Here is a 13,383-nt window from a genome sequence, read left to right as displayed (position 1 = left end):
TTTTGGGGGGAGTTTCTTGTCTTCTTACTTAGTAAAGGCCGGTTGGCTGTGAAAAGCCCATTGAGGCATTCCTTGCGTGATTTTGGGATATTCAAGAAATACACTAAGGATGCACCACATCACCAAGGTGATCTAGTGGGATGAAATCTGGTGAAGGTGGAGGCCATTTGAGTCCAGTGAAGTCATTATCATGTTCAAGAAACCAGTTTGTGAGCTTTGTGACATGGCGCGTTATCCTGCTGGAAGGAGCCATCAGAAGATGGCGGTCATAAAGGGATGGACATGGTCAGTGATGATACTAAGGTAGACTGTGGCGCTTAAACGATGCTCAATTGGTACTAAGGGACCCAAAATGTACCAAGAAAATATCCTCCACACCACCACCAGCCTGAACTGTTGATACAAGGCAGGATGGATCCAGGCTTTCATGCTGTTGATGCCAAGTTCTGAGTCTACCATCTGAATGTCACAGCAGAAATTCAGACTCATCAGACCAGACAATGTTTTCCAATCTTTTATTATCTAACTTTGCTGAGCCTGTGTGAATTGTAGCCTCAGTCGCTTGTTCTTAGCTGACAGGAATGTCACCCAGTGTGGTCTCCTGAAGCTGTAAGCTCACCTGCTTCAAGGTTTGACATGTTGTGTGTTCAGAGATGCTCACCTCGGTTGCAACTTCTTGTTGTCTTTCTATCAGCTTGAACCATTCTGGCCATTCTTCCCTGACCTCTGGTATCAACAAAGCATTTTCACCCAGAGAACTGCCGCTCAGTTGATATTTTTCCCTTTTCCAGACCATTCTCTGTAAACCCTACAGATGGTTGGGCGTGAAAATCCCAGCATATCAGCAGTCTCTGAAATAATCAGAGCAGCCCGTCTGGCACTAAGAGGTATGCCACGTTCAAAGTCACTTCAGTCCCCTTTCGTCTCCATTCTGATGCTCAGTTTGAACTTCAGCAGGTGGTCTTGATGATGTCTAACAACACCGCGTTGGTGCTATGCTGCTATGTGATTGGCTAATTAGATATTTGCAATGTTAAAGAACTGAACAGATGCACCTACTAACGTGAGTGCACGTTATTTTATATTGATCCACAGTTCTATTTGGTGTGTTGTTTTGTTTCACAAAGCTGAACAGACTTCTTTTGTGTATTTTTGAACATTCATTTTCTTTAATAGATAAGAACTTCACCTGAGTTCTACTCGAGTTTACGTCTCAAAGGGTCTTTTTAGAGATTTTTTTTTTTTTCAATGATGTAAATTTTAAGACTTATTTGAAGGCTCGAGCTATTAAATGGTGGGTCTGCTTCCCGGGTCCCCCCTGCGTGGAGTTTGCATGTTCTCCCCGTGTCTGCGTGGGTTTCCTCTCACAGTCCAAAGACATGCAGGTTAGGTGCTTTGGCGATTCTAAACTGTCTCTAGTGTGTGCTTGGTGTGTGTGTGTGCCCTGCTGTGGGTTGGCACCGTGCCTGGGGTTTTTTCCTGCCTTGCGCCCTGTGTTGGCTGGGATTGGCTCCAGCAGACCCCCCGTGACCCTGTAGATAGGCTATAGTGGGCTGGATAATGGGTGGAAGGATGGATGGATGGACCGGTGGTACAGCGTTACACACAAACACACAGAAAAGCTGCAAGCCTGCAGTCCTGAAGAAAATACAAACCCCTGAACAATTGTTCAGCCCCTTGTTGCTTTATTACTTGTAACATTCTTCACAGGCCCCCAGAAATGCTTCAAACCTCGAATTCCGCTGTTGCCACCACCACAACACCTCCTGCCTGAGCACACTTGCTACAATGGGGAAGGCAGAGCGGCTCGGCTAGGTGTCATGGCTGAGGTGTTAAAAGGAGCCACGGCGTGCGGCTGATTAAAACTACGAGATTCAAATCCTGCACGACTAAACCGCAGACCTCAGCCCCGCTTCTGTCTTCTGTACTTTTGTCGCACCACCCACACAACTGATCCACCACTCCAAGGGGAATTCTGCAAAGCGTGTCTACTAATAATAGCACAGGAATTTTTACAGATCTTTACAAGGAAATTATTTTTGTAGCATATCAGACTATTAATGGCACACACACATATTCAAAAGGGGGGCTGCTGCTGCTCAAATGTAATCAGGACCTCACTACCCGTGTGATGTATATGTACACACACACACACATATTATATATATATATATATATATTGTCACACATGTGCGCATGGGAGGCAGTTAAGGGGCTTGAGTAAGGACAATTTCCGAGTCATACTGGGATGTGGCAGAGTACCCGGACTCTTTTTCTCCCTTTCCTGTAGACCATTCATGGGAGATCCCACCTGGCCCTCTTGACGTCACTTCCGGGACCGAGCCTATGGAAGGAGACCTTGCCGGCTCAGGCCCCTGTGATGTCACGTCCAGACTCGAACCAATGGCTGAAGACATTCATGAGCCTGACCCCTTTGATCTCACTTCCTGTCTCCCCCTTTAATAGCCTCCACCCTTTTCGTATTCCCTCAGTTCTGTTTTGGACTCGGTTTTGTGCACATCAGTGTTGTATTTATTTGAGCAAATTTGCAGCCAGGAAATTAATTATACGGGCGGCTGCCCCAAACCTTACACAGTGTGTATATATATATATATATATATATATATATATATATCTGTACTAATAAAAGGCAACGCCCTAACTCACTCACTCGTCACTAATTCTCCAACTTCCCGTGTAGGTAGAAGGCTGAAATTTGGCAGGCTCATTCCTTACAGCTTACTTACAAAAGTTTAGCAGGTTTCATTTCAAAATTCTACGCGTAACGGTCATAACGGTCAACAACGTCCGCCATGTTGAACTTTCTTATTCATGGCCCCATTTTCACGAAATTTGGTAGGTGGCTTCCCTGCACTAATCGAAACTAATGTACGTACTTATTTCGGTGGTATGATGCCACTGTCGGCCGCCATATTGAACTTTTCAACGGTCTTTGTTACTTATGGGCCCATCTTCAAGAAATTTGGTACGTGGGTTCCCAACGCTAACTGAATCCTACTTACGTACATATATACGTCCATAGCCTGCAGCTCGGTCACCGTGTGAGGTGGCATTGGGTCCCCCATCCCAACACCTCCCACGTTGTTGGCTGCCTGCCTATATAAGGCCGTCCGTCGCTCCGGTCTCTACATTCCCTTCCTTGCTTCGCCATGGGATTCACGTCTCCCTGCTGATAACTACAGCCTTCTTATTTAGTCCACGGCTTCTCTGCTGTTTTATTGTTCGTTTATTACAATTATAGTTATTGTGTAGGTATTTTACACTTACTTTACATTGTTCAGCTACCCATTTCCTTTATCATTCCAGCCGTACCCCCATTAACATGTCTATCGAGGTGATCACCATCGATCAAAGAACTGTCACTTACTGAGTGGTTTCCGTGCCCGGAGATGGCACCAGCCTTTTCCATTCTCTGTGTTACATATTGCACGGCCATATCAGGCTCACTCTTGATATCCATTGTGTCTTATGTATTGAATGACTGGCACAGGTTCAAGGTGTGGACTGATGACGTACAGGAGATAATTAGACTACACAGGAGCACTAGAAGAGTGAAATGCTTAAGCCCTTCACCTATGGATCTGCATGTGAGTTGATGGCTGCCGCTGAATTGTTCAGTTGTCGCTTTCAAGTGTACCGAAATGGCCAAATATTTTACACCTTTCGACAACCGCCAATGCCTCTTAAACATCTTAGACTCACAGGTGACGATTTCAGTAGTGGACACTTTGATGTTTATGATTGTTTGCCCAGAGGGGACTGGGCGGTCTTGTGGTCTGGAACCCCTACAGATTTTATTATTATTTTTTTTTTTTCTGTCCACCCTGGCCATCGGACCTTACTTATTCTATGTTAATTAATGTTGACTTATGTTTATCTTTTATTGTGTCTTCTATTTTTCTATTCATTTTGTAAAGCACTTTGAGCTACATTTTTTTGTATGAATATGTGCTATATAAATAAATGTTGATTGATTGATTGATTGATTGAATGTTTAAACTCTCAAAAGCTGGATGCGAAGTTATCGATGAAACCGGTTGTATGCTTACAACGCTTGACAGATGCTGAATGTCACTTCAACACAAGTCCTACAAATACTGTCGTAATTGAAACAAATCATGAAACTCAAACCGATTACGACAGCAGCAATCCAAGCTGTGAGATTTGAGACAAGATTACTGTTCACATGGCCGACTGTACGTTACATGCTCAAGAGTAAGCTCAGCGAACTCAAAATGTGGTATACAAAGAGATCCTTAACAAATAATTATTGGTATATTTTCCCTCAGTTTAAAAAGGTTTAATTTTCTTCTTAATAAAAATTTTAAGGCAGTACTTCACGCTGCGAAGCGCTGGTATTTTGCTAGTATATAATATATATATATATATATATATATATACACACACACACACATATACATATACATATATATATAAATTCATTCTTATCCAAGTCATTTATACATATTAAAAATATACACTGACCCCTCTTAACGTCAGCCAGTTCTGATGAGGTTCCTCACACCATCGCCCTCTGCTTCCTGTGTCTACACCCATCTACACAGCCCACCCTGAGCTCCCACTTCTTTTGTGGCCTTCAGAGCCAACATGAACTTTATGTCACACACACACACCAGCTTTCCTGATTGCACATTCAGCTTCCTACCAGTTAGGCTACTGTCGAAAACAATGGCACTGTTATTATTATCATTTTACTTGTGTGCAGATGTGAGCTTCCGTTTGTTGGGCACCATTTGTACTCATAAGTTGGCCCTGGATAGTAACGTGGCTCTGCTCAGTCCTTCTGGCTGTCACTTGATTCAAACTGCCATCTGTGCTTTTCTTTAAACCAAACCTGCACCACACATGACTTACACTGACAGCACGACATACACGTGTTACACGGGGAAACATACAAAATCTGTAGGTCTGCCGTTTGTTTAAACTCCGGTCCTGGAGGGCCACAGTGGCTGCAGGTTTTCATTCTAACCCTTTTCTTAATTAGTGACCTGTTTTTGCTGCTAATTAACTCCTTTCATTGTAATTGACCTGCTCTTGAAGACTCAGACCCCTTGTTTCTTTTTCCTTAATTAGCTGCCAAACAATGAGATACCAAGTGAGCCAAAACAACTGGTGTCCAAAGTCCAATATCTGAAAATAAAAAAAGATGAAGGTCTCAGGAATGCTGATCTACTTAGGTCCCCAGTCCTCTTAGAAAAGAGAAAGTCAATAATTTCATAAATGTTTGCTAAGGCACAATGAGAGCAGCAACAAGCCACGGAATTAAAGAACGAGTTTAATGAACGACAAGACTCAGAGCCTGATTAAGCAACTGCTTGGAGTGAAACTGGTTGGAGTTTGAGGCCCTGACTTAGTTGGTCTTCTGTTGGCTCCCTCACTTCACATTTCATTTCTGTTTGGGTGCCATTTAAGGAAAGAAATGAAGCAATTCAGGGCAACAATGAAGAAATTTAGGAGAACAAATCTTAAAAAAGCAATTCAATTAAAATGAATGGAAAAGGAGTTCATTAGCAGTAAAAACTGGTCACTAATTAAGAAAAGGATTCGAATGAAAACCCGCAGCCACTGCGGCCCTCCAGTACCAGAGTTGGGACCCCTGGTTTACACAGGCAAAGTCGATTTCTTGGATTTTATAAATACCAGCCAGGCTGCTGTTTGAAGTCACAAAAAGAGGACATTGTCGAGAATAAGAGGAGGTTTGGTCACTTTTATGTTTTCATCTATTTATGAATTTATTCTTTTTTGATAAAGATATATCAATTTAAAGGGAAAAAAACTGAGATTTACTCACAGCTGTTTGATTTTTTTGCCCCCTTATAGATTCTGCTGTTTAAAAAAAAATCCACTTGGGAGCCCAATTTACTCAAAGTGCCCTATTTAGGGTAAAGCAGTTGGCAGCAGATTGGAGCCTCAGGCAGGCGTGGGATAAAGCAGTCGGAGATGGGATTGAATTCTGGTACGACTGGCTGGGAGCAGTCAGGAGAAGGACTGAAAAATCAGTCCTGTGCAGACCTCCAAAAGACTCCACACGCACACGCCAGTGCCGAGTACCTCCGGTGAAATCTCTGCCAGGTCAGTCACGTCCGTTGTCCATACCGCAGTTGTGAGTTTTGTTTAGTGGCCGTTTCGGCGTACAGAGAGCTCTACAGCTCAACGTTGTTGTGTATCTTCATGCCCAGCTGGCAGTAGGTATGTTTTTAGACATTTCCCTCCGATGCAGAAACCCGATCTAAATGGAGTGCCGCTACCCGAAGAGAGAACTTTAAGGTTATGCTGCCCATACCTGAGTTGACTTTGTGGCCAGCATTTTAAAAAAGGAGCAAGGGTCTGAGACGGGGTGGGAGGGCGACAAGGGAGCGGTTCCTGCATTGTTCGAGTGGGGATACAAGATGACACACCAGACGAGGAGGAGCATAAAAGCCTTGAGGCCCACGACTACGCTTCAGCTATGGATCCAGTAGTTGTTGACCTAGTGCTTGATGAACACAGGTCTCTCACAGAGGAGGTCCTCCAACAGAGGAAACAAATGGAGACCCCTACAATGAAGCAGTGGTTTGACATTCACCGCCCACACAGGGGCATGAGCTTTTTTTACAAGGCAAGATGCCCTGCAGACTCCTGTTATTAAGTTTACATTCAAATTCATCTGTCCCTGAATAAAAATTAATAAATAATTATTGAAACTGTTTTTCTAATCACATATTTGACCCATGAAAGTTCTCAGTAGACCTCCATGTTTGTAATTCGTCCGGATCTTACCTTCGTAATTGTGGATGTAGCTTGAAACATACAGTTTAGGTTGAAGCCTTTCATTGTGACGTTTGGCCCAATGTTTGAATAACGCGACTCGTGTCGCTTTCCATTAGTGTGAGCACGGCGTAAAGTGACCAAATGAAAAAACGCCATAGTTTGTCTGTTTTGATATTAGCACCAGACGTGCTCTGTACTTGTATTGATGATGACTTGTGTTGTATTGACCCCCTTTTTCTTTTTGACACCCACTGCATGCCCATCCTACCTGGAAAGGGGTCTCTCTCTAAACTGCCTTTCCCGAGGTTTCTTCCATTTTTTCCCTACAAGGTTTTTTTTGGGAGTTTTTTCTTGTCTTCTTAGAGAGTTAAGGCTGGGGGTCTGTCAAGAGGCAGGGTCTGTTGAAGCCCATTGTAGTGCTGCTTGTGTGATTTTAGGCTCCTCACAAAACTAAATTGTACCGTAAATTGTAATTGTAATTGTATTTAGGGGTAATTAGTGACGCTGACCTATATTTGAAATCACATATTAATCAGATTACCAGGACAGCATTTTTTCACTTAAGAAATATAGCAAAAGTTAGATCCCTTATAACTTTTCAAGATGCTGAAAAATTCGTTCATGCTTTTTTTTTCAGTCGACAAGATTACTGTAATGCACTCCTCTCAAGACCACCCAAAAAAAGACATCAATCAACTGCAACGAGTGCAGAATGCGGCTGCCAAAATCTTCACTAGGAAAAGAAAATCCGAGCACATCACGTCAGTTTTGATTTCACTACACTGGTGACCCGTGTCATTTAGAATTGACTTTAAAATCCTGCTTATGGTTTACAAAGCCTTCAATAAACTCACTCCACCTTATATTTCAGAATGTCTGTCACCTGACATTCCAAATCGTAACCTTAGATCTTCAAATGAGGGTCTCCTTAGAATTCCAAGAGCTAAACTTAAAAGAAGTGGTGAGGCGGGCGGGCAGGCGGGCGCCCTTCTGCTGTTATGCACCTCAAATCTGGAATACGAGGTTACTGATAGAAATTCACCAGGCTAATACAGTAGAGCACTTTAAAAAGTCATTAATGTAACATGACTTCCGCATAGCTTCCTTTTAATTTAACCCTGATCTTCTGCATATGTATTTAATTCTCATCATCATTCATGGTGGCGCCATAATCCGTACTGACCCCTACTTTCTCTGCTGTTCTTTTTCCAGTTTTCTGTGATCTGCGCCATCACCACCTGATCAAAGCACCGTGATGTCCTTACATTGATGGGTTAAAGGTCACATGTCCACATGACCGTCATCATCTAATTCTTCCACATAGAGCCTGAAAACCATGAGGACTGGCTGATGTTAAGTAGAATGCCTAGAAGGGGCTGGGTGGTCTCGTGGCCTCGGACCCCCTGCAGATTTTTTTTTTTGTCTCCAGTCCTATGGAGTTTTTTTTGTTTTTGTTTTTGCTGTCCTCCCTGGCCATCGGACCTTACTTCTATTCAATGTGACTTAGTATTGCTTAATTTTATTTTTATATTTTGTTCTTTCTTCATCCTGTAAAGCACTTTGAACTACATCATCTGCACAAAAACGTGAACTAGAAATAAACGTTGCTGTTGTATTGTAATTGTTATATATTGTACGTGAAACAGCTGGTTGACGTGGAGTCCAGAAGAGAGTGTACATAGAGCCGGAACTTGTCACTGACAAGGACTAATAACTTGTATCAAACACAACACTCATCCTTTAAAAGCAGGCTTGAAAGTTCTCCAGATCGAGACTGTTGTCTAAGGACCCTGAAAAGTGAGCTGGACACATAATGAGTGAATAATAAACGAACAATGCAAAGCCTAAACTCACTGGAAAAACAAACCAAAGCAAACATCTGCCTTCATAAAGGGCACGCGTCCTAACGTCATTCTTTTAGGCGTTTTTTTTTTTTGACAAAATGGTGGGCCAACACAAACACTCTTTCAGCTCAGAAAACACATCTGCTGGTGTCGTCTTGATCTTTTAATGGAGCTTCCTCTGGTGTCTTAAGCCTTCCTTATTGTGAAAACCTGCACGATTTATGAGGCAAAGAGGGAAGGGAATTCAATGTGACATAAATCATAAAAACAGCAATGCACACCGTTCATGAATGATGACTGATGAAAAATTGTTAAAAAAGGAGCTCAAGAATGTTCAAGGAGCGCACCTGGAGTCAGACTCTGATGCAATTTTAAGTAATAAGCAGTTTAGTGAATTGGGTTATTTTAAAAATGTACATTTCAAGTATGTGAAAGCAACCTTAACGTGAACAGGCACGACAAGCCACAAGGGTGGTGGAGTAAGTGCGCAGTTCACAATCACAGGGAATATAATATAAAAAAATATATATATATGTTCTCTGGTCTCCCTGTTTAGCATGCCAGAAACAAACATTACTTAAAATGTTCAATTTTCTATTCATCTCCAGGTCCTCTTTTTTAGTTCGCCTACTTATTAACATCAATAACTTGCTCCTTCAGAGAAGAATAATAATTCTTTACATCTTGCTACTCAAAGTGCTTCAGTGAGTACGGAGCCACTTGAACTGCCACTAATGTGCAGCACCCACCTGGAGGTTGCGACGGCAGCCATTTTTGCACCAGTGCACTCGCCACACATGAGCTATTAGGTAGTGAAGTCCTGAGAGAGAGAGAGATAGCCAATCAGAGACAGGGGATGGTTAGGGGGACAGAATGACTAGGCCAGGAGCCCCCAACTCCGGTCCTGGAGGGCCTGCAGTGGCACCTCAGAACGTTACATTGAAATGCTAGCGAAGTTTTTGAGGCCCTAACTGGAAGAAATGGATGTGGTGGATGCCTGGAGTGACAGCTCATACGGCCTGCGCGGAGATCCATGAAAGTTTTGCGGGAGATATTTCCAGAAAGGAGGCATGGTGGGGCAGTGGTAGTGCTGCTTTACAGTTATTAGACCTGGGTTTGCGTCCCGGGTCCTCCCTGCGTGGAGTTTGCATGTTCTCCCCATGTCTGCGTGGGTTTCCTCCCACAGTCCAAAGACATGCAGGTTAGGTGCACTGGTGATTCTAAATTGTCCCTAGTGTGTGCTTGGTGTGTGGGTATGTTTGTGTGGGTGTCCTGCGGTGGGTTGGCACTCTGCCTGGGATTGGTTCCTGCCTTGTGCCCTGTGTTGGCTGGGATTGGCTCCAGCAGACCCCAGTGACCCTGTGTTTGGATTCAGCGGGTAGGAAAATGGATGGATTATGATTGCCCACTTAGCGTCTGCGTGGGTTTCCTCCCACAGTCCAAAGACATGCAGGTTAGGTGCACTGGTGATTCTAAATTGTCCCTAGTGTGTGCTTGGTGTGTGGGTGTGTTTGTGTGTGTGCGCCCAGCAGTGGGCGGGTGCCCTGCCCGACGTTGTTTCCTGCCCCCGTGATGCAGAAGGTTGGATAATGGATGGATGAATGAATGTTTCCGTGGAAGCTGATCTCCCTGAGCGGCAATGTCAGGTGGCCTTCACGTTCGCCTGATTTCACTCCGTGTGGGGCTCTCTCAAGTCGCAGGTATACACACTGTGAATGACAGCCGGGTCCCATGCCCGGCAGGGACGCCCCTGCTACTTATGTTCCGGGGGAGCTGCCCTGGGCAGTCCAATACCTCCCCCGGGACGCTTGGTGGCAGCCTCCCTGGCCGACGGTGACTCCCCAACCGCCCGCAGGGCTCCATGGGAGATGGAGTCCTCTACAGCTTGGTTGGGGTCCGGCGTGGCCGCTAGGGGGAGCTGCCTGCTTCCCACAGCCCGGCTGGACGAGCTTTCAACCCCGCCCGGAAGTTCAATTAGGACCAGGTGGTTAATCACCTGGAACGCTTCCGGGTGGGCTATTAAAGGGCCCAGCCACCACCACTCGGAGAGCCAGGGTTGGGAGGAGGAGGACTAAGCTTGCAGAGGAGTGGTGGAAGAGAAGGTGAAGAAGAATTGTGGTTTGGGTTTTGTTTGGTGCTTTGAGACTGTGTTTGGGCTGTGTGGCACGGGGAAGACGTGTCACACAGCTGAAGAAAAATAAAAGCCTGTGTGTTTTGTACACGTTGCCTCTGCATGGTCTGTGCCGGGTCGGGCGCTATATAGCGCCTTTTACAACACACACAGACCTCAAGGACGCAATTCGCCCCTATTCGCCGCTATTCCCCTTGAAATGGCTGAACGAGTCATGTGAGTGTTCTGAAATCGTCTTGAAGAGTGTATTGTGCAACACTGCAAAACAGCACCTTTGGGATGAAATGAAATGGAAAAATCTGCAGGGACGGTGCAATACTATTGAGCCAACAAGGATTGAAATCCCTAAGGAATGTTTTTAGGACCTTGCTAAGTCAACGCCTCCAAGAATTCAACCTGTTCTGGTGGGACAAGAGGGTCCTACCTGGTACAAGATCAAGTGACTGCTGAATAAATCTGTTGCTGCTCACACTGACACTATGAAACATATCATAATAAGACTCCATTACAATATCATTCAATATTTAGAATAAGAGCAGCACATGAAGTTCAAAGAGGCAAACAAACTAAACAAAAACTACAGGCTGGGAAAAATGTGCCCAAATTAGTAAAACAGCAGCATTCATAAAAAGGAGTCTGAAAAAAGAAAGTACAATGTATAAGAATACCAGTGGAATCTTAGTGGACTTGTCGCTGACGGCCATTTGTAATGCCAAACAGGTCATATCATGAGAAGACGAAGGACCTCGATGGTCAAACTAAACTTAATTACTACGTACCTGGATGGTAAGCACTGTACTTCTGTGCGATACAGCAGAGATGTTTTCAAATTGAGACTTTGTGTCGCTTTTAATTATTCACATTCTTTTTTTAAAGGATTATTTGCTAGTGACAAATGAAACACTCATTTAGAATTCCAAAGTTCTAGTAACAAGAACTACCTCCAGACTTATTTACTGTCTACAGAAAAGACAACTTGAAGACTGGGAATCAAAGGATGGAAGGACTCCACAATCAGATCAGATGGCCCAGCCTAGACTGGTACTGTGACCAGAGTGGTGGGTGGCCAGTTGGCCGAGGTCTCCAGGACTGCTGTTACGGTCTCTGACTTTGTGCTCTAACAGAGGTTTTTCTTCCCCATGGATGCTGCTGACTGGAGTTTGTTTTCCTCTTCCACATTTGTCACCTGGCCAGAGCTCAATGGTAATTTGAAAGGACAGATATTATAAGTTTCCATTCATGTTAGTGGCAGCATGGTGGCGCTGCTACCTCTCAATAAGGACACCCACGTTTGTGTCCTGAGTCCTCCCTGCAGGGTGTTTTGCATGTTGTCACACAGGTGCGCATGGGAGGCAGCTAAAGGGCTCAAACGAGGGTAATTATATGCCAGACCAGGGGGTGGTGAGGTGCACTAACCCTTTCTCTCATTCCACTGCAGACCAATTATGGGAAATTCCGCCCAGGCTAGATGACGCCACTTCCGGTTCCGACCCTGATGACCTCACTTCCTCTGTCATCCCAAAAAACTGCCGTTTTATCTCATCTGAGTCAGCTCTGTTTTGGACTCGAATCAACACACACAACTGGGAAACCAGTTCACTGATTTTTGCAGCCTTATTTCAAGTATACGGATGGCTGCCCCAAAACTTTTTTGTAGTATGTTGTCTGTTCATTTGATAACGTACTCCCCGTGCTAGCTGGGATAGGCTCCAGCAACAATGACCCTGGTCTGGATTGAGTGGGTTATCAGACAATGAGATGACATTCGTGATAGTCAGTTTGGAGCCGATTTGTTTTACTGCAACTTTATGTGTGTGCATTATGTCATTCGTAAAGTCTGTTAATGGCTCAGTGAAGAGTGCTACAGAAAAACAAATTGAATCGATTTACATTGAAGAAAAGCGTGAAATGATTCAAGATAAACCAGCTGACTTTCATGCATATTTCAGCCTTTTTGTGAACTCCACATATATATATTTTTTTTTTACTTACTAGCTGCTTCCACCAATTCTGGATGAAGGTTGTAGGGAATAAGTGGATCTGGCAGATCAGCGAAGAAAGCTTTAAGGGCCCCTGCAACGGCGTTTACTGCGACATCCATAGACGCAAGATCAACACTGTGGTCTGCAAAACAAGAACAGTAGCCATAAACATTCTCAGAAAAAACAATGGACACGCACCATTTAGTAATATCAATTACTGTACAACATGTCAAAACACAACTTATACTTAACAATTGGGTTCATTTATATAATAAACTAGCCGTCCCTCCGCGTAGTAGTGAAACAGGACAGTGAGGAGGGTCCTGCCTGGTTCCTCACTCCAAACGTCAGGCTTTCTTCCCTCCCCTCGACTCGTACCCTCTGTCTCGGATTAGCGTGAAAATATCGCTCCTGCAAGCGAACTATGATTCTAACCACGAGAAGAGAAGTCGCAAAATCAACCGGAATGTTCGAGCAAATTCTAGTAAGAAACCCCGATCTAAATCCACTAAGCAGGTCTCTCATTCGCTAGCTAAGCGGAGGTAAAGAACGCCCCGAGGCTAGCGTGTGAGTGAGGAGGGCTCCGCCCCCTTCCCCTCAGCCCGCTGCATCTCTCTCGGATTCATGCTAATAA

General features: G+C 44.3%; 1 protein-coding gene across 2 annotated transcripts in view; it reads right to left on the bottom strand.

Moving 5' to 3' along the window:
- Positions 1-13,383, bottom strand: part of arhgap5 (Rho GTPase activating protein 5) — a 191,366-nt gene that overhangs the window by 32,818 nt on the left and 145,165 nt on the right. For both annotated transcript variants that reach the window (XM_039741922.1, XM_039741921.1), the window contains exon 5: positions 12,760-12,891. In XM_039741922.1, coding sequence (XP_039597856.1) covers positions 12,760-12,891 — 132 coding nt within the window. The remainder of the gene's footprint in view (positions 1-12,759; positions 12,892-13,383) is intronic.

Source organism: Polypterus senegalus, chromosome 18 (assembly GCF_016835505.1).
Source record: "Polypterus senegalus isolate Bchr_013 chromosome 18, ASM1683550v1, whole genome shotgun sequence".
NCBI classification, from domain to species: Eukaryota; Metazoa; Chordata; class Cladistia; order Polypteriformes; family Polypteridae; genus Polypterus; species Polypterus senegalus.
The sequence above is the reverse complement of the archived record's forward strand: the minus strand, read 5'-3'. Positions and strand labels throughout refer to the sequence as shown.